The following is a 21,186-nucleotide window of genomic DNA, read 5'->3' on the forward strand; positions in this document are numbered from 1 at the left end:
GAGGTGCAGGGAAATTTTAAGAAAGGAAGCTCGGTTTAGACATGACCGTGGACTTCCATGTCTACTCATGCCAGTGAGGCAGTGCAGCTGACGAGGAGAGTTTCTCTTTTTTAAAAGCTTCCCGTAAGTTACACGTTGACCATATTTTTTCATCTCATAGCTGACTTGTAAAAATATGACTGCGGCTGGGGCTTCAATGCGCTTTAATTCCAATAACTCAGAGCAGAAGCATAACCCTGACCACTGGGAACGTGGCTGGTGATCTACCAGGCTAGGCATCTGTGTTCATAAGTAAATAACTGCCTCATTTTCTGCTCTGTTGCCCCTTGTGCAGGGCCTGATCCTGCCTGGTGCCTAAGTCAGTTCCTACTGCAGCTTTGCAGGATGCATTTAAGAGCTCCCAGGATTACGCTGCTCAATCTCAGCTCATGATAAAGATCTACATAGTCGGAGGCCGTGTCTACACAGCAGCGTTATTCCTAATAAGCTGTTTCGCAAGAGGTGTTCTAGAATAGCTTATTCCAAAATAGCGCAGCTACGCACCAAATGCATTTCAAAATTGTACTCAGCTATTTCGCAATAGGGCACCTACACACAACAGAGCCTATTTGTAATAGAGCCATTGGACACACTAGAACTTATTTCAAAATAGCCCCTATTTCCTGTCTTAACCGCACCTAATTTGAAATAACTATTTTGAAATAGGCAATATTCCTCGGACAATGAAGTTTCCGAATTCCGAAAGAAGGCATTGGCTATTTCAAAATTATTTTGAAGTAGCGGTTGTGTTGTATGGATGCTCACATAGTTCTTTTGAAATAGCGGCTGCTGTGTAGACCTACCCTGAATGAGCAAAGCACTTAGGAATGTGCTTAACTCTAAGTAAGTAGCTCCATGCCCAACTCCCGTACTGTGTTGAATGAGGATGCAGGAACGCACTGAAAGCTGTATGACATCACCAGTGAAAGAGACAGAGCAGATGATTGTTTTATACAGACGACAGTGAACAACTTGTGAGAGCTGCTGGTTAAATATTGAATGCGTTTTGTTTAGTTGCCCATGAGCTAATTGAGGGTGTGATCCTGCTCCCATTGGTGGGCATCTCCTGGAACCACAATCTGCTGTTAACCATACTGCCTTGGAAAATGAGCAAGTGACCCGAAGTGAACAATCCCAAATCATCCGTTCTATTTAACGGAATGCAGCTTTATTCTGCTGAGCTGCAGGGCAGGTGTTGAGGGTATTCTCAGCAGGAAAGATCAGGCTTGCGCCAGGGGTCTGTCTCAGAGAGGACCTGACTTTTAGCTATGGGATTTGCACAAGAGACTCCTAATATTTACAACATAGGAGAGAGGGGAGAAACATATCTGCTTGTCCTTCAGGGCAGAGCCCTTTCTCTGTGCTCCGTGGAACGACTTCACATTTTACATGGAGTTAAATTAATCCTGTGAAACTTGGGCCAGACCTACAAACCAAAAAGGGTTGTTTGATAATGATGAGTTACATTAAAATTCAGTGCGCTGCAGAGCCCTTGATTCCAAGCCGTGTTCAGAACAAGAGAGAGGCTATGATGAAGTTGGGCCCATAGCTGGGCAGCAGCGTATGCTTTCTGCTGTCCAGTGCAGATGTTTATAATGCTCCTCTATGGGAATCTCCCTAGTTTAGCTGTGGCCCCCACAGGAAATGGAAGGCATTTTACAGGATGGAAGGTCTGAGGGTTGGCTGCAGTGTGTTTGTTCCTTAGAGATGACTCACAATGCAGCAGACCCATTGAAACGTGTCCTCCTGGAGCACTGCTGGGATTCTCTGCTGCATGGGGGAAGTCTGGTTTGTAAGTTTATCCTGGTTATAGCAGCAACAACAGCCTCCGGCCCTCAGGACTTCCTGGCCGTGTCTACACATGCCCCAAACTTCGAAATGGCCATGTCCTTTTCGAAAGGACGCCGCCTACTTCGAAGTCCCCTTATTCTTATGAGCAGATGGGAATAAGGGGACTTCAAAGTAGGCGGCGTCCTTTCGAAAAGGAGCCCCACCTGGACGCGCCGCGCAGCGGCAAGGCGCGGCAATTTCGAAGCGCCGCGGCAGCCCACATGCTAATGAAGCGCTGAATATGCATTTCAGCGCTTCATTAGTAAACTTCGAAATGGCCATTTGCGTGGCCATTTCGAAGTTTGGGGCACGTGTAGACACAGCCCCTGAGTAATTCTTGAGGGATGTCATGGACCTCAGGTTTCCACAGGACTCCTCAGCTAGTCATTTATCTTCAGGGAGTGCTATGTGCCTCTGCGGCTGCTGTGTAATGCAGTCCTGCTGTGATTAGTGTTGCTGTACCGTGAGTAGCCAGCAAGTGAACCAGAGCCAGACCCTTGGCTCTGAGTTTAGCTCGAAGTGTGATTGAGGCAGAGCATTTGCCTGGGAGGCAGAGAAAGACACTTTCAACTGGAAAGCTCAGTCTATCACATGAGCACAGGCTAATAAATATATAATTAGCCCTTATTGTTCATTATATTAGGAAGGGTTGCACAACCTCCTTGGGTCTGTGAGGGCCTTGTGAGCCCTGCCTTATTGCAGCCACAAGCCTTGGGGAGGATTGTCTGCTGTTGCAGGACTGTGCTGTTAATACTCCCTTGTCTGTTCTAGTATAACCTCCTTTCTGTGTGGTCTGGAATGATAATAATATCGTTTCACCCAAGCCTAGGGCTGTACAAAGAGCTAATTAACTATCTTTACTCCTGGGGGGGTAACTATTATTAACCCCACTTTATCCAGCATGGTTAAGACACACACCCAAGGCATCCGGCCGGTCAGTGTCAGAGAGAGCAATAGAATTCAGCAGTTCTAACTGCCCCACCCAATGGCCATCCTTTTGGCTTGGGTGACCTGTTTTAGGCAGCCCATGGCAAGCATGTTTCCTGGGTAGGAACATCTTCTGTTACAAGATGCCTGTGTTGGGGAGCTGGTTGGTTTTCTGGCTTTTCTTGCTGTGGTGAAAAGCAGAGTATTTGAGATCCCTGAATTCAGACTTGGTCGTGATGCCTTGTCAAAAAGAGAGTGCATTCAGGAGGGGATTTCAGACGTCTCTTTGAATTTCCTGACCCTTCCTGGTAGCCTGTGCCAGGAGCTTTGTTACCATAAGTGGCTGAAGAGCTGTATTTCTGCTGGAGGGGCACCAAATTATAACCCACACTGTGCAGAGAAGTTGGACACTCAGTATCTGTTCAATGTTTCTTTCTGTGATTCCTGCCCTCCCCCAGTTCCACATGAGCTTAACGGGCCAGATGATGGTTGCAAGCAGGTCTGGGTTGCACACGGAGTCGTGCATGTCCACTTTCTGGCCTGATTAATTGGCTGCTGTGGTCAAGTGAACCTATAAAATTAGTGAGGTGCATGGGACATAAGACATAAGGTCCCCAGAGACCTCTGTGGGTGTACACTGCAGTGTTGCACAGTATGCCTGCATGGTTAGGCAGTGACAATGTGACTTCTGGACCCATTCAAGTCAATAGGCGTCTTCCCAGTGACGTCAATGGGGACAGCATTTCACCCAGAAAAGACAGAGCTGGGCAAGAGCTAGGAAGTCACATCTGGAGCCAGCACTAGCTCACTCCTGGCAGCACATTGTCCAGGGCCCTGTCCAGTCTGGTGTTAACCTGTATAAGACCCAAGCATGGTGCTTCCACCACTCCCCTTGAGAGAACTTTTCACTTGTCATGGTTAGGAGATTTTTTTCAGGTATTTAGCCCATAAGGCAGCTGTGACCTAGTGGTTGGTGATAAACCTGAATCAAATGACCTGTGTTCTGTTCCCCGCCCTGCTACTGATAAACTTGGTGACCTTGTTTGAGTCACCTACCTTGTTTCCTTATCTGTAACATAGGGCTGATAATGCTTATGCACCTTTGTAAAGCACCGGGAGACCTGCAGGTGAGAGCATATGCTCCGTGCTGCAGCTCGACAGAGCTTCTGTAACTCTAACATCATTGCTGAGGCTGTCTCTGGGGCAGTCCAAAGGCCCAAATCTCTATAGCATGCAGTGCTGTGGTAGATTCCCTCCTAAATTCCAGCCAGCTCAGCAAAAGCCCTATGCTGGGGCTGAGAGGAGAGTAGCTTGGGGACACTTACAGCAGTTCTTACACTGGGAGAATAAGTCCACAGTTCCTTTGAGACTCAGTTACAGTGCTCATTTGCCAGGGGAGCAGCATGCAGGAGACACAGCCAGGGACAGAATTAGCCCTGAGAAATGTATATTGATGTTGTTCTTATACTATGTGGAATGTCCTCCAATTACTCCTTTCCCTTCCAGTGGGACCCTTCCAAGTCACTCTCCCTCTCTGGTAGGCTATACTCTCCACGGCCTTCCAAGCTGATTATTGCACCCTTCCCTGGGTCATTACCTGGCTCGCAGGATTGAATAAATACCTTCTTGTGAATGAATCCATTCAGATCTGAAAAAAGAACTCCCTTTTTCAAGGGAACGAGAAAGATTAGGAGGCCCAACAAACATACCCTTCCTAACCAACATGGCAAAAGGTAGGATCACAAATGAGGTACATATCCATCATGAGCTAACCATTCGCCTGCTCCTGCAATTGCAATGAATTCCTATGCAGCACCCTTACTGAAAGCGATCACTGTATGGTATAATGCTTTGCTTCTTCTACAGGTTAGTAGTTTCATTCACAGAGCAGATGGGTTCCACTGTGTGGTTTTTTTAATTCCAAATGCTGAATATATTCACTGAAATGTGTCAGATAATGCACTCATCTTTTTATTCAGGGCCTGGGATGTCCCAAGAAGCCAAATTACCTTGTTGCTTGCATTCCATTCCACTGGAAAATACTTGAACTTAACTAAAGGCCATAACAAGTTTGTGCTGTCACAGAGTTTCTTTCTTTCTTTCTTTCTTTTTTTTTTTTTTTGTACTAACTGTATTTGTATTTGAAACTTTTTGTGTATGGAAATGTTTCTCATTGCATACTTCCATCTGGAATGTAGTTAGAATGTTACACATATTTGTCAACAAAACAAAACAAACCCTAGCTCTTTGGATATTCAATTTCCAACATGACTAATAAAATGGACATATTGTTTACATATGCACTGTGTGTGGCATTTGTGTTGCAAGGATCATTTTGATGCTAACATTGGAAACATTAAATTAATTGGAAGATGCTGGTGATGGCATTAGAGATGGCCAAGATTTTTAAACCTAATTGGGTGGACAATACAACCATACAAATGATACAAATGATATATTTTCATGGATTTAAGTACATAAGAACACATCCTGGTTCAGAACAATGATCTAGGCAGCCCACTATCCTGTCTTCTGAGGAAACCAGAGCTAGGATTTGTCAAAGGGGATGAACAGAACAGGCAGCTAACTGAGTGATCTATCGCCTGTCATCCAATCCCAGTTTCTGTCACTCAAGTTGTGACCCTGCCTGTCTTGGCTACTAGCCATTGATGGATCTATCCTCCGTGAATGTATCTAATTCTTCTGTGAAGCTAATTATACCTTTGGTCTTCACAGTCTCCCAAAAGCAGTGACTTCCACAGGCTGACTGTGTTGTGTGAAAAAGTACTTTTTGTTTTTATCTGCTGCCTGTTAATTTCATCAGTTGACTCTGAATTTGTGTGTTAAGGGGGTAAATAACACTTCCCTATTTACTTTCTCCACACCACACATAAACTTAGACCTCTGTCATATCCCCCCTTAATTGTCTCTTTTGTAACCTAAACAGTCCCCACTTTTTTAACCTCTCCTCACAAAGGAGCTGTACCATATCCCAATCATTTTGTTACCCTTTATCATATCTTTTCTAATGTATCTATCTTGAGATGGGGCAACCAGATGTGCGTGCAGTGTTCAAGGTGTGAGCCTATTGTGGACTTACACAGAGGCATTATATTCTGTTTTTATACTTTTCATTGTGCTTCCAAATAATAGATTTTTCAACTGCCCCCACTGCATGTTGATGGGATATTTTCAGAGAAAGATCACTTATAAGTGGTAACAGGTAATTCAGAGCCTATCATTTTGTGTATATATAGTTGGAATTATTTTTTCCAGTGTGCACTGCATGTTGAACCTCTCTAATCCAGCACCCTTGGGACCTGAACAGTGCCAGATGAGGGAATTTGCCAGACCATGGGGAGGTCACTATTACGTATCATATTACTAACACTTCCATTGCTTACTGGGCTCTTAGAAGGTATCTGGGGTAAATTACAGCTAAATAACAGCTCAGAACATTGATAGCCAGCACTGGTGGCTGTAAACAAACTTTATGGAACCACAGGAAACTTGTCCACACCCATAAATGGTCATCCAGCTAACTAAAGTCATGACGGATCATGGATCTTTTCAGATGAGAGAGTTCTGGATTAGAGAGGTTCAAATTGTATTTGCAAATTACTTTTGCTTTACTGCGGACTGCTGGTTATCAGCACTCTGCTAAGAGGCAGAACCTACAACTCCTTTATACACCAAGTAACAATGGAATACACTGCCTAAATTTTCAAAATTCACCAGTGATTTTGGGGACCCAACTTGGGACATCTTAAAGGGCCTGATTTAAAAACTGGACCCATTCAAGATGACACTGCTTCCAGGAGCTCTAATGTGAAATACTATGTCTACACAGCAGGTTTATTTCAGAATATTTTGGAGTAGGCACTAGTTCTCATAGAATGAAGTTTACCAAATCCGAAATAAGACGTCCACTATTTCAAAATCATTTCAAAATAGCGGTTGTGTTGTGTAGACACTGGCAAAATTATTTTGGAATAGTGGTCATTATTCCGAAATAACTCTGCTATGTATACACATTCTAAGGCTACTTCTACATGACAAAGGTTTTCCAGCAAAACTGGGCTTTTGTGGGAATCACCCATGGAGCATGTGCATGCAAAATGTGCTTTGTCAAAAGTCTGGTGACAAAACTTGGCACATCCGCCGGCAGCGTTACACCTCTCCACATTCAGGTATAACGCCTTTCTCAACAGCTTTCTATTGACAAAAAAGCCGCATAGATGCTCTGGGACCCTCTGTTGACAGGGCTTCCATTTCACTGGGCAACCCTGTTTGCAGAGCTTCCCGTTGGCTGTTCTGTTGAGAGAGGGCCAGGTAGTCTGGCTGCTCTTTGTCAGAGCGGATTGCTCTTTCGATCTGCTTTTGTGTGTAGATGCAATCTGCCGACAGAAATTTTGCTAGGAAATCCCTTCCGACAGTGACTTCTGTCAATGGAGGCTTCTTGTGTAGAAGTAGCCCAAGTGTTGTGTCTGGGTGAGAGTCAGCTGGTGTCCTGACACTGTTCTCCAGTACTCCTGTACTGGAGAGCATTTCTCCCAGCCTGAGCCCAGGCAGGGAAACTTCTATGCAGCCTGTATTCTCTATTCTGCAGCAGCTTCCCATCATTCAGGCACTGCACTGTCCTCCAGCTGATTAAGAAGTGAGTAGCTCTTGAAGCCAAATTATCCTTGATTTACACCAGAATTGCCTAAACACATATGGGCATAGCGAGTTTCTTCTCCAACCTAAACTAGCAGTGGCACTTTTGAGGTGGCAAATCCAGACACAGGTTTACTAACAGAGCAAACAAAACTGGAGCTCACGCTACAGAAAACTTGGAGCATGATTTGTCCAGAGTCCAGCACCGAGCTACCCCTTTAGTAGGGCCAAATCTGCCAGCTGAAGCCCTGGCAGTTGAAGCTACAGGCTGTTGTACAAGCCTAAAAGCCATTATATCCCAAATATAGACTTGAGAAAGGCTGGCTGCCATTAAAGCAATGTAATCCCTGGGAGGAGAGGCAGCCTAAAGCATTTACAGTTGTTTGGATTTCTAAAAAGTGGAGTTTTTCCACCTTTTATTTGTACTTGTTAAGTAACTTAACCCTTCAAATTCGCCCTAATATATTTGCCTTAACTTCAGTGACTTACACCAGAGATTGTTTTGGCCAACTGTCTTGTACTGAAGAGATGCATGTAAAATGACAGAAGTCTGGGAGACCTGGCTTGCCCATATGATTCCAATAAACGGTATGTTTCATTCCCACTCCCTGCTCCTCCCACCCACACAATAAGCACACTAGGATGACAGTGGTCTCAAACAAACAACACTGTTAACTTGAGTAGTTAATATTATCAAACACTGTAGACATGTAAGGCAGTCAGGCATATTGTCAATCAACAGGTGTGTTCTGTCAATGCTGCAGAGATGCTATAATATACCAGTGCATCCGTCTGAACTAAAGTTTATTCTCAAGTTCAACACCCTGTGGCCTCTCTGTCTTTGATATTCCTAGTGATCTCAGGCATGTCACTTAACAGACACTTGCAGTAAGTAATTTTCTTCCCCCTTTTCCCAGGCCTTCACCCCATCCTCTCTCCTATGCAGCTGATTTGTCAATTTTCATTTCTTTCTCTCTCTCTCTCATATTTTTGTCGTGCCAGTTTACTTTCATCAGAATTTCCAGATCTGAAGAAGTGGGGCTGTCCCACAAAAAGTCATCACCTAATGAATTATTTTGTTAGTCTTGGAAGTGCTGCAGCAGTGCATTTTTGTTTTGTGAAGACACAGACTAACATGGCTACCTCTCTGTGACCGCTCAGTGAATCCAGAGACAGTAAAAGAAAATGGATAGCAAATTGTTTCAATAGGTTTGTTTAGTACTTGGCAGAAAGGGGCCACCCTTCAAGAGTCTGTAATGCCATGCCTGTTGCTTGAAGAGGACGCAGTTGCGGTCCCAGGAGAATGGCAAAATCTGGCTTTGTATAGTGCGTGGGTATCAGGTGAAGTACTTGTAGAGCCAAGTATTGCTTAGCATGGGTGAGGGAGGGTAGCAGTGTCTGGTCCAGGAAACAACAATGTTCAACAGCACATTTCTGTAGCAAGGTATGATTCTCTCTGGCCCTGAAATTGGCTGAGATGCTAAAGAAAAAAAAAAGGTTAATCAAATGTTGTTTAAGTCACCAAGAGCTGCAAGTCTGAGGCACGTGCTGCAGGATGAAAAATGAGAGCTGATGGCAACCTCTGACAAGAAGCTGGCCAAGCAGGAATGAACAGTGCTCTTCTGTCATTCCTTGCCAAGGAGGCAGAACAGTCGGAGCAGTGACAGCTGACGAGGGTCACTGCAGCAGTAGTTTTTGCATCTGAGTAAGTCAAATGTCCTCAGCTCACTTGGCTGAAAATCCTAGCGCATTGGTTATCATAATTCCCACTTCAGTTCTTTAGTGTCCTGGAGAGATGACGGAACAGAGCAATGGCAGGAGAGAGCTGTGGGCTTGATCCACCACTATAGTCCTCGAGCCCAGTGTTTCCCCACCAGGGGTCTGGTACCCGGGAGAGGTACACTGAGGTCTTCCAGGGGTACATCAGCTCATCTAGATATTTGCCTAGATTTACAACAGGCTACATAAAAACACTAGTAAAGTCAATACAATCTAAAAGTTCATTCAATGTCTTGTTTCTACTTCTTCATATACCTTATTCTGAAATGGAAGTACAATATTTCTATTCCAATTGATTTATTTGATAACAAGATGGTAGAAAGTCAGCAAGGTTTCAGTCATAGTCTGCTGTGATATTTCTGCATGTTTTGGTAAGTGTTTTTAAGTGAAGTGTAACTTGGTGCTTTACAAAACAAATCTGAGTCCTACAAAGAGTACAGTAATCTTGAAAGGGAGAATGGCATCTGTTTCAAGACCTCAGGTTACCTTAGGACCATGTTTCTCAACTACTGGTATGTGTGCCCTGAGAGGTACATGAGCGGAGTCTGGGGGTAGTTATAATTTCTTTTGAAAAAGGGGTACTTTATTAAAAAAAAGGTGAGAAACACTGGTCTAGTTGAGGATCTGGACCTGGTCCTTTGCCCTTGATTAAGTGTCAGAATGCCCCTAATGAACATCATGTTACAGGTTCAGAAATAGGCACAAACAAGTAATGCAATTTGCTCAGTCACATAAAAAAAAACACATAAAACAAAAACAAAACAAAAAAAAAAACCCTCTTCTATGTCCAGCTCATCTGGCTCTCACACAGTACTTGAAACACATCATCCCGCATCTCCCCTTTCTCCCTGCCTCTCCTTGTGGCTGTTAATCCTCATCACCACTGCTAGCATTTCCACCGGCTAGAACCCTGCTAATAACTCAGCAAAATGTGTCTGTTGGACTGTCCAAGGTCATTCAAAATCACATCCCCAGGCTCTTTTGCTTACTTCTCAACATTGTGTTTTTCTGTTTATGCAGCTGCCTACTGATCATCTACTTTCATCTGGGAACACCCTGTGCACTAACCAGAATTCAAAGGTGGATAACACTGTACTGAAAGGGAGGGAAAACCCTACACTCTTCAAAAGGGGCACTGGGAAGAATGTGGCTCCAACTGAAGGCCTGCTGTTTAAAACGGGAGTCAAATCCACCACGGCTACACAGTTGTTGCAACCACACAAGGTTGTATGCCAGAGAACACTGTGGACTGTGGTCATGGTTGAGACACTGCTGTCATGCTGCTAATGCAGGCACATGGGAGAGGTAACTACTGTAGAGTGAATTTCACCTGGTTGCAGAGGGCTAATACAAGGGCCATTTAAATTCAAGATCTGCTCCCTGTCCCTCCCCCTGCTCCCACTCAGCACCTGCAGGATCAGCTCTTTTTTAGCTTTGAGTTCAGTGGAACCCTGGCCTTATGGATTTCACCCATGGTGCTCAAACATGGCTGAAGCCATAGTAAGCCTACTATCACAAGGGCCCTACATTTTTCAGCACTGCACCACTCCTTATGCCTGTTTGTACTCACTCCCCGCCCAGAGACAGGCCATCCATCTAGGGGAATGAGGCCAGCTAAGAGAGCCAATGTTAGGGTTGCAGCTGGGGGTGGTCTGGGTCATGGCTGTTGTCAGGGGGTGTAGCTGAGAGTGGAACAGCGCTGGGTGGCACTCCTCCTTTGCTCCCCCCCAAACATTCCTCTGACCTCTTGGGGGATGCACCCCATGGTTTGGGGATGTGTTTCACAAGCTTCACAAGTCCCAGATAACACTGTGAGCTAAGGCTGTCACAGTGTAACCATAAAAGATTATTTGACATTCACCCTGTGCCCAACATAGTTTGTATTTAAGTACAAATTAATTTACCCAGCATCACACCCCAGAGGTTGACTGAAACAGATAAAAGCTGGGAAATTCAGGGTGAAGCAGACACTAAGTCCTTATTCATCATTGCATGTCTGGCTGCTGAAACCAAATATGGTATAAAGCAGCCTGACTCCCCCAAGATCCTTATAGAGGAGTCAGAAGCTGTAAGGCAGCAGAGATAAGTGCTGGATTGGGAGGCTGGAAACCTGGCCTTGATCACTATTCTGCTACCTGATCTTGAGTAAGTCCCTGTCCCCTCACTCTGTCTTTCCCCACTATTGCTGGTGTCTGTCTCTTCTATTTAAACCAGGGGTGGGGCACCCCCCCAGTTCATGGCCTGGATCCAGCTCCCCATGCTTCGGTCCCCACTTCCCAGCATCAAACCCATGGTGAGGTGTGGGGGGTGTAGGGCCCCAAGCTGCAGAGGGCAGAGTCTGGCAACCAGGGTTGAATCTGGCCCACGGGCCCTGCCTGGTTTGGGGCAGTGGACAGGAAGCAGTTCCATGCTCTGCACACTTACCTCCACTGCCACTGTTTGCCTTTCACCTCTCCTTCCCCCAGAGTGGGGAACGGCAGCACAGCAATACTTGGAGAGGCTCCCCCTCCACCACTCTGATTGGTTGGAATTCTGGCCAATCAGAGTGATGGGGGGCAGTGCCTGGGAGCAATGGGGGAGCTGCACCAGGTCCCACCCATTGCCTGGCTCCTAACCCCCAGACTGCTCCTGCATCCTCTCTCCCACCAGTCCCAAGACTACTCCTGTACTCCACCCCCACTAAGGCCCCCTTCCCCCCAGCCTGCTCCAACACCCCTTCCCACCCAGATCCCGATGTCCCTTGCTTCTGCACCCACCCCCCACCCAGACCCCCCACTCCCAGCCTACTTCCTGGCAGCCCCCTTCCACGATGATCCCCTCTTTTTTAGGTCCATTCCAGAGCCTAGGGAGCCCCACAAAATCTACGAGTCGTGACTCCCCTATGTTCTGTGTGAGGGGCATGAGAGGAGCGTACTTTTTTGATATTCAGTCAAGGACCACATCAGTGAGGTTTTTTTTTTTTTTTCTTTTTGTTTTTTTTTTGCAGGGAAGTGGGTTTGGCTTCTCATTTGTGTGGCCCCCAACGGATTTTTTTGTGGTCAGTGACTGCCCCCATCCAGAAAAGGTTCCCTACCCAATTTAAACTCTGAACTCAAGGGCACAAACTCTCCTAATTATGTGTACAAATAGCACCTAGCACAATGGGGCACCAGTATCAGCTGGTCTGCAGGCACTACTGTAACATAAATAGTTCAAGCTGAGTGGCAGCCTATAGACTGCTTGCTTCTGTCAGTTCTAATACATTAATTTTATACTTTCTTCAGTTTTGAAATTTCTTCCTCATTGTACAGCTGAGGTTCCGGGGAGATAACTGCTGCTGCAAAACTTCAGTCAGATCATTTTTGCTGTCCTGAGTATGCAGAACAGCCAACAAGCTTCTGTGGCAGAGGAAGAAGGAACACAGAGAACACGCCTTGAGAGATGACTCATTAGTATTCTTTAAATCTGTGAGATGAATTCCACTCTAATGAGCTGAAGCTTAAAGCAAGGTTACCATAGCTTTGAGCATGTTCCTCAGAGTTATTCTAGTGATAATGAGCCAGGGAATGGTAATTTTTAAGCTCTCATTTCCACGTTGGTGAATCATGATAAGACACACACCTACCAGGGGACTTTTTAGTACAGAGCAAAGTAAGTAATTCAAATTCCAATCTTACTAAATATTCTGTGAACTACCAACAAGTGCCACAGTGTGCTAGCAAAGAGGCTTTTGATAATGTTCTGCCTCAGTTTTCACTGAGGCCTAGGGGGTGCTGAAGTGCTTAGAGTGCAGCAGAAAGCTTGGGAAATGCCAGAGAACAAGCTTGAACAGGCAGGCTTCCAGGAAGGCAACAGGCAGAGCAGGAAAAAGCAGAAAGTCAGGACACAGAATCAAAGGAGAATTAGACAAGGCTCAGGGAGCAGATAAGTGGGGAAGAGGCCCCAGCAGAATGGAAGAATCTGCAGAGGAGCAGGGTTGGAAAAGCTTAACCCTTTGAATGACAGTATTTTCCAGTGTCTAGCCAGAGTGCTAAAGAGGCCTGCTCCATTGATTAAAGGAGAAACAGAAACATTTGGACAAGATTTTAAGCAACCTATTGAGGGGCCAGAGAGACAATGGAAGAGGATAAAGGAGAAGCCCAGACCACAAAAGACTGTTAGAATAAAAACTGATTTTGAGGCATGTCCCTTTGCTTCTTTAGATATGTACCACACTTCCATATGTGCACTATGACATGTCAGTAAAACCCTACCTTCAACCCCGATGGCTAGCAAATAATAATATAGATCTTAAAGTAATCCAAACTTATAGATCAGAGTATAACAGCATTGCAACCAATACTGAAACTCCATAGCAGATACATAGAAACATACTGAATAAGATCCCCAGGCCCAAAACCTCCAGGTCCCAGACATCCTCCTCTTACCCCTCCCTACCACATGGCTAACAAAGCGTGAAAGAGCAGAGCCATAGCATGGACAGATAACCCCAGCTGGTTTAGTCAGAAGATAGCACCACACAGTGTGTGTCAGAACTGCACCTGATCAGAACACACGTTACAATTTAATCCCAACGACTTCAAACCCAGACACGTTCAAAGAAAGCCAAGCAGGTGTTCTTGGTTCAGGCTACGTATGGGCCAAGTAGATGCTATGCTGGGTTACTAAGGGGCTTAGGAGCTTGAGCACTAGCCTAGGATTTAGGAGACCTTGGTTCTCTTGGTTAGCCCTGTCACTGGTCTGCTGGGTGGCCTTGAGCAGTCCTCACCTCACCACGCCTCAGTTTCCCTGCTTCTCCAATGGCAGCACTGACCGCTGCTGCCTCGTGCTGCTGCCGCAGGCCGGCATCGCATGGTGCTGGAAGGGGCAGTCTCACCCCACGCTGTCTCACATGACGGGCATTCCCTAGGGCTGCTGCTGCTCTGGGGAAGCACCCCCCGAGTCAGTCCGTCGGCAGGGTGCTGCTGTGCCGTGGGGGCGCGCGTGGGGAGGGCGAGGGGGAGGGGGCACGTCAGGGCAGCACAGAGCCCTACAGGGCCAGGTGCTGTGGGAAGAGTGCATGGGGGTGGCTTCCGCCCCCGCCTCCTACGGGGCCCCAGTAGGGACCCCACAGGCAGCCGGACAAGTCAAGCCTGACCTGCGCCCTACGCTGTGCCACAGGCGCCACCCCCTTATCCATCGCCCCCGCCCTGCTCCAAAGCGAGGCTGCAGGGCTGCGGCAGGGCAATGGGCGTGGTTAAAGGCTCAACAACGGCCGGACGGCGCCACGCGAGGTGGGAGGGAGGAGCCAGCCCTCCCCCCCCGCCCAGGTCTGAGACACGCAAGATGGCGGTGGCTACAAAGGTTGCTCACAGCGGTCCGCCCTGACGGCCTTCGTGCCTCGCCGGTCGCCATGTTGGTGAGGGCAGGCCTCTGCCTCCGCCCTCCCCTGAGGCCAGGTGGGGGCGGGGGGCTGAGGCGGCTGAGCGGGGCACACGCTCCTCCACCCGCGGCCGTTCGGTGCTTCCCGCTCAGCCGCGCGCTCCTGCGCGTGCAAGGGCCCGAGGCGGCCACCTTCTTGCAGGGGCTAGTCACCAACGACGTGGCGCGCCTGCTGTGGGGGGGTGGAGCGGCCCGTCCCCCCGAGGGCGGGGCCCCCTCGCCTCCGCTCCTTCCCCCTGCGCGCGCACAATACACGCATGCGCTCAACGTGCAGGGCCGGTGCCTCTACGATCTCATCCTGTACAGGTGAGACCAATGCAAGGCGGGGGGGCGTGGGGTGGAAGAGACCATGGCTGGCTTCGAGACTCAGTACACTGGCTAGGGACTGTGATGAGTCTGTGGATTGTGAAGTCATGGGGAACTCGTGGCCCTTCTTGTGCACCTTGTTCTGATGGGGTGCTTGCAAAGTCAATTTAAGACCTGATTGAGCAAAGCACTGACACCCCAGGAGTGGCACTATTGAAACTGTGGGTTTGTGTCTTGCTCATCTGGGGTTTCTTCAGTTACTGGGTGTGGACTTCTAAAAATGTAACAAATCCCCGAGGCCAGTGCAAATTAAAGCAATCCTGCAATAATAAACTGGATGTCCTGTGCTATGGAGGGAGATCTTTATCCCTTTACAGGGATGGCTTATTGTGAATAATTATTGGGCAAAAATACCTTTGGAAAATGATGGTATCCTTTTAATGCCTTCTAGGTGCAGGTAGGATCAGTGGGACTACTTACATATGAACTTTACGTACTGCAGGTCTTTGTGAGATCAAGACTATATTTGAGTGTGGCTGGTCTTACAACATAAAAAAGGTGGATAAAAGATCTCATTTTTCCTCCTTTAAATGAATTTGTATGGTTTTTCTCCTTTCATTTGTGTTCTGCAGAAGTAATACCAGCCACTGTAGCGTAGCGTAGCATCCTTCAGTCTACATAGACTATGGAACGCGCCCTTCGTAGTTCCGTTTGGCATCCTCATTTGCAGCATTGGCTGTGACTGTGAAGACCCACACGAGAGTGACAGTCCTTCCTGCATCTGTTGCATCTGTAATGGGTGTCTGGCAAGTCCTTGCTGTGCTTTCTGTGGGCTCGCTTCTCTTTTGCTAGCTGTCTGATCCTCAACTTACCCTTCCGAAGGCCCGTGTATAGTTCCTGCCTCCATCTGCTGCGATCGTCTGCCAGCTCCTCCCAGCTGTCTGGTTTGATGTCTGCTTCCCTGAGGTCTCTCTTGCGAACATCTTTGTAGCGCAGCTGTGGCTGTCTGGGAGGTCTTTTGCCAGAGGCTAGCTCGCCATACAGGATGTCTTTTGGGATCCTTCCATCATTCATCCTGTGGACGTGGCCAAGCCAGCGGACCCACTGCTGCCTGAGGAGGGTGTGCATAGTTGGGATTCCAGCTTGCTCAGGGACAGTAGTGTTGGACACTCTGTCTGTCCACAATATTCCAAGGATGCGCCTGACGCAGCGCAAGTGGAAGACGTTCAGCCTCTTTTCCTGGTGGGTGTACAGGGTCCAAGTCTCGCTGTCGTAAAGGAGGGTGCTGAGGATGCAGGCTCTGTAGACTTGCATTTTGGTGTGAGTGTACAGCTTGTTGTTATTCCACACTGTCTCGCTGAGTCTGGACAGAGTTGTGGCTGCTTTACCGATCCTCCTATTTAGCTCAGTTTCCAAGGACAGGGTGTCAGTGATGGTGGACCCGAGGTAAACGAACTCGTGGACGACCTCTAACGTAGAGTTGTCAGTGCTGATTGATGGAGAAACAGCAACGTCCTGAGCGAGTACATTCGTTGTCTTTAGGCTGATGGAGAGCCCAAAGTCCTTGCGTGCTTTGGGGAACCGATCCAGCAGCTTCTGAAGCTGGTCTTCTGTGTGTGACACAACAGCAGCATCATCTGCGAACAGCATATCTCTGATGAGGACTTCCCACACCTTAGGTTTAGCTTTCAGCCTTGCAAGATTAAACAGTTTCCCCATCAGATCTTGTGTGCAAAAAGATGCCCTCTGTTGAAGATCCAAAGGCGTGTTTAAGGAGGAGTGCGAAGAAGATCCCGAACAATGTTGGAGCAAGGACGCATCCTTGTTTGACGCCGCTCCTGATGCTGAAAGCATCTGATAATGTGCCATCATATTGGACGGTTCCTCTCATGTCTTCGTGGAAAGACTGGATCATTTTGAGTAACCGTGGCGGACATCCTATCTTGTGGAGCAGTTTGAACAGTCCATCCCTGCTGACCAAGTCAAAGGCCTTGGTTAGATCAATGAGGACAGTATAGAGTGGCTTCGTCTGCTTCCTGCATTTCTCCTGCAGCTGCCTCAGAGAGAAGACCATGTTAACGGTAGATCTCTCTGCATGGATTCCGCACTGAGATTCAGTATAAACCCTCTCAGCAATCGTCTGGAGTCTGCCGAGGATGATGCGAGCAAACAGTTTACCAGTCATGCTTAGGAGGGAGATTCCACGGTAATTGTTGCAGTCGCTTCTGCTCCTTTGTTCTTATACAAGGTTACGATGTTAGTGTCGTGCATGTCCTGTGGAACTTCTCCCTCTCTCCAGCACAGGCACAGTAGCTCATGTAGGGGTTCCAAGAGAGCGTCTGTGGCACATCTGATTACCTCTGGTGGTATACCATCCTGACCCGGGGCCTTTCCTACTGCGATGTCATCGATGGCTTTGGTTCCTGGTCCAGCTCATCCATTACTGGTAGGAGTTCGACAGCATCGAGGGCTGAGTTGACCACAGTGTTCTCGCGTGAGTACAGCTCGGAGTAGTGCTCGACCCAGCGCTCCATCTGTTCGGCTTTGTCAGTGATGACTTCACCAGATTTGGATTTCAGAGGTGCCATCTTGTTCTGGGTGGGTCCTAATGCCTTCCTGATGCTCTCGTACATTCTCTTGAGGTTACCAAAGTCAGCACTGGTCTGGATGCTGCTGCATAGCTTGAGCCAGTAGTTGTTGGCACAGTGCCTGGCCGTCTGCTGTACCGTTTTTCTGGCTGCTTTGAGCGCTTTGCATGGTATTCTGGCTCGGCGAATGTTTGTACTCCAGAAGCGCAGCACGCTTTTTTTCGATGGCTGGAATCATCTCATTGGAGTTAGCTTCGAACCAGTCATTTGTGTTTCTAGCTCTTTTTCCACACACCAACAAGGCCGTGTTGTACATTGTATCCCTCAGATGCTGCCATCTGGATGTCACATGGGCACCCCCAGGGTTTCTGCGCAGATTCTCCTCAAGGGTCGCTCTGAACTTTTTCAGCTCTCTCTGAGTTAGCTGTCTTTCTGGCATCGATGCGGGGCCTTCCAGTTGGTTTAGAGTGGTGCAGCTTCTTGGGAATCACCTTGAGTTTGGAGCAAACTAACGAGCGATCTGTATTGCAGTCAGCACTATGATAGCTGTGTGTCAGAAGGACGTTTTTGAGGTTATCACGTCTAGCAATGACCACGTCTAGTTGATGCCAGTGTTTTGAGCATGGGTGTCTCCATGACACTCTGTGCTGTGGCTTGGTTTGGAAAAATGTGTTTGTGATGCACAGATTGTGGTACGTGCAAAGTTCGAGAAGACGCTGACCATTTTCATTCATTTTTCCCACCCCAAAGTGGCCTAAGCAGGAAGGCCACGAGTCACGATCGGCTCTAACTCTCGCATTGAAGTCACCCAGAATGTGCAGTTGTTCGCGAGCAGGTATTTGTGCTATGGCAGCACTAAGCACATCATAAAAGCTGTCTTTTACTTCTCGTGCGGCACACAGGGTTGGGGCGTAAGCGCTGATCAGGTGGACAGGACCGGCGCGAGTTTGAAGTGTGACCTGAAGGAGTCTTTCTGATCCACCCATGACTAATTCCACCTTTTGTAGAAGGGTGTTTCTGATGGCAAAGCCAACACCATGCTCCCTGGCTTCTTCTCAGGCTTTACCATGCCAGAAAAAGGTGTAGTCCTTTTCCTTTAGAGATCCTGAATCTGCAAGACGTGTCTGTTGCATAGCAGCAATGTCAGCTTGGAGCCTCTTCAGTTCCTTATTGATGACAGCGGTCTTTCGGGTGTCGCTGATGTCCTGAAGATCTTCAGTCAGACCTGTCAGCATGGTCCGCGGATTCCAGCAAGCAAGCTTAAAACTTTAGTTTCCTTTTCTTGTTGATTTTATTGGTTTGCCTGGTGCTCAGCTTTCAGGTCACTTATCAGGTTTGGGAACCTTAAGCCTCACGCACCCAGTGAGGCAGGTGAACTGTGGTGGGACAGTACCCTATTGGCTGGGGGCTGCCCAGCTTGAGGCGGGCCGTGACTGTCCAGTGAGATGCGATAATCTCTCCCACTGTCGGAGGCAACCCCTGGCGCTTGTTCTCTACGTCAATCGAGCAAGAGCTTATAACCGGTATCTGTTGCCTCCCGTGTTAGTTCAACGCTGTTAGCGATGCTGGAGAACCTCTCCAGGCGCGAGCTTGGGCAACTATTGGGACCCTGGGCTGCCCAGACGCCAGTGTTCCCCTCTCCGCTTTACTGATATAGTCCAAAGGAGAGGATAACCTCCACGTCTGGTACCAGCTCAGCTGCAGGAGTTGCCGGGTCAATGCCAGAAGCTGACACAGAACTGCCTTAGGGCTCCCCTCCGGATTTTCTGTCAGGGTTTACTCCCTTAGCCTTGCTCCTTTCCAGGATAACCCACAAGGCAGTGGGGCATGGAGAACGTGGGTACGGTCCCACTACCTCTTGCACCTTCCTGGCGCCACTTGTCCCCAAAGCTCCTCGTGATGACCACCTCTCCTCCCCAGGACCCTCCTCCCCACCCCCTGCCTCTATTTAAATATTTATGTATTTCACATTTTGCATGTAATAATCCCCCAAGCTCTTTCACGTTTCATATTTATCTTTTTAAATGTGTAAATAGTGCTAACACAATGGGCTCTTATTTGCTGAGGGGTTTGTAAGCACTATCCTAATATAAATAAGAATAAGGTGTCTTGCTAATGTATTTCTCACTACATTACTGAAACACCAACTCTAAAATAAAGACTAACAAAATACTTTATTAGGTGATGAGCTTTCATGGAACAGACCTGCTTCTTCAGATCATAGCTTTACCAGAACAGGCTCTTACCAGTGTGTTTTGGTAAGGCTATGCTCTGAAGAAGTGGGTCTGTCCCACAAAAGCTCATCTAATAAATTATTTTGTTAGTCTTTAAAGTGCTACATGATTGCTTTTTTATTTTTTGGTAGAATGCAGACTAACATGGCTAGCTTTCAGTCACTATTCAACTCTACAATAGTGTATGATAGTGTGTGTGTGGTGGTGGGGGGTGGGGCGGAAATCAGACCCAATGTGTTTGTATGCTACCATAGCCAGCCATTTACATCTGTTCAAACTTGGCTTCACTCTGCCTTGAAGCCTCTAGGGATTCAGGGCAACTACCAAGCCTAGTTAAAGGAGGAGGGTTGGTCAGGTGAGTGTTGATGTGCTAATCATAAAACAATACAAATGAAATTTGATGCCATTATCGGACGTTGTCTGGTTAAACAAGGTCTATGATACCAATTGAGCAATTGGGGTTGGATTGATAAGTTGACTACCGAAAGAAAATTACAACTAATGCATATACTATCAGTCGGAACCTCTGAACGCTATGGGTGACTGGAAAGTTAAAGCTGCTTCGAAAGGAGATGAGATACCGATGTGATATACTTGGACTGGCAGAGACGTGTTGGAGGGCATTGAGAGATATCTGCGGTTGCTAAGTCATTTTGGTCAGGAATGAAACAAAGCATGAGGTAGGAGTTGGATTCCTTCTTAGCAAAAGAGCTAGAGGGACATTGTTCGGATACAAACTGGTGTGTGTGAGAATGACAGTAGCAAGAGTTCAAAGCAAAACTATTATTAAGCATTTCGGTCGTTCATGTGTCTGCACACAGGTTGAACAGCACAGAGGAGGAGATTGAGCCATTCTATAAACACTTGACAAAGACACTGGAGCAGATACCTATGTTGATCATTGAAGGAGATTGGAATGCAAAGGTCAGAACATATAAAGAAGGTTGGGAAAGAGTCGTGGGAAGGTTTGAATATGGAGAAAGAAACAAATGAGGCAAGAAACTACTAGAGTTTGCTATAGAGCATGAGATGGTGATCTGCAACATGGGATTCCAACAGAAGGACGGTAGGAAGTGGACATAGCAATCCAATGATGGGAAGTCCGAGAACATGATAGATACGATTTTCATAAGAAGATGGGTAACATCAATACAGCAGTGTCAAACTTTCCAAGGAATGGATTTGGACTCAGACCCCAGTCTAGTGACTGCAAACATCAAGATGAAACTCAAGAGAAAGTATAAGACACAGCTCAAGAAACAGAGATGTGGCGAGGCTAGGTGAGGGAAAAATAGGGAATGTGCACAGAGCAGCATTCAAAGAGAAGATCAGGAATGTGAGCACAAAGAAAGACCATTGGAGTGTAAGAACTACAGAATGGTTGCCCTAACGAGTCGCCCTAGGCAATGTGCTGCTGACACTGATGG

At 47.2% G+C, this 21,186-nt stretch overlaps 1 protein-coding gene across 5 annotated transcripts in view; it reads left to right on the forward strand.

Annotated features, from left to right (window-relative positions):
• The first annotated feature begins 14,527 nt into the window (after window positions 1-14,527).
• IBA57 (iron-sulfur cluster assembly factor IBA57) overlaps window positions 14,528-21,186 on the forward strand; it is a 31,358-nt gene continuing 24,699 nt past the window's right edge. For all 5 annotated transcript variants that reach the window (XM_074986357.1, XM_074986355.1, XM_074986356.1 and 2 more), the window contains exon 1: window positions 14,528-14,937. In XM_074986357.1, the coding sequence (XP_074842458.1) occupies window positions 14,603-14,937 (335 nt within the window). In that variant the 5' untranslated portion in view covers window positions 14,528-14,602. The remainder of the gene's footprint in view (window positions 14,938-21,186) is intronic.

This window comes from Carettochelys insculpta, chromosome 2 (genome assembly GCF_033958435.1).
Source record: "Carettochelys insculpta isolate YL-2023 chromosome 2, ASM3395843v1, whole genome shotgun sequence".
Classification (NCBI taxonomy): Eukaryota; Metazoa; Chordata; order Testudines; family Carettochelyidae; genus Carettochelys; species Carettochelys insculpta.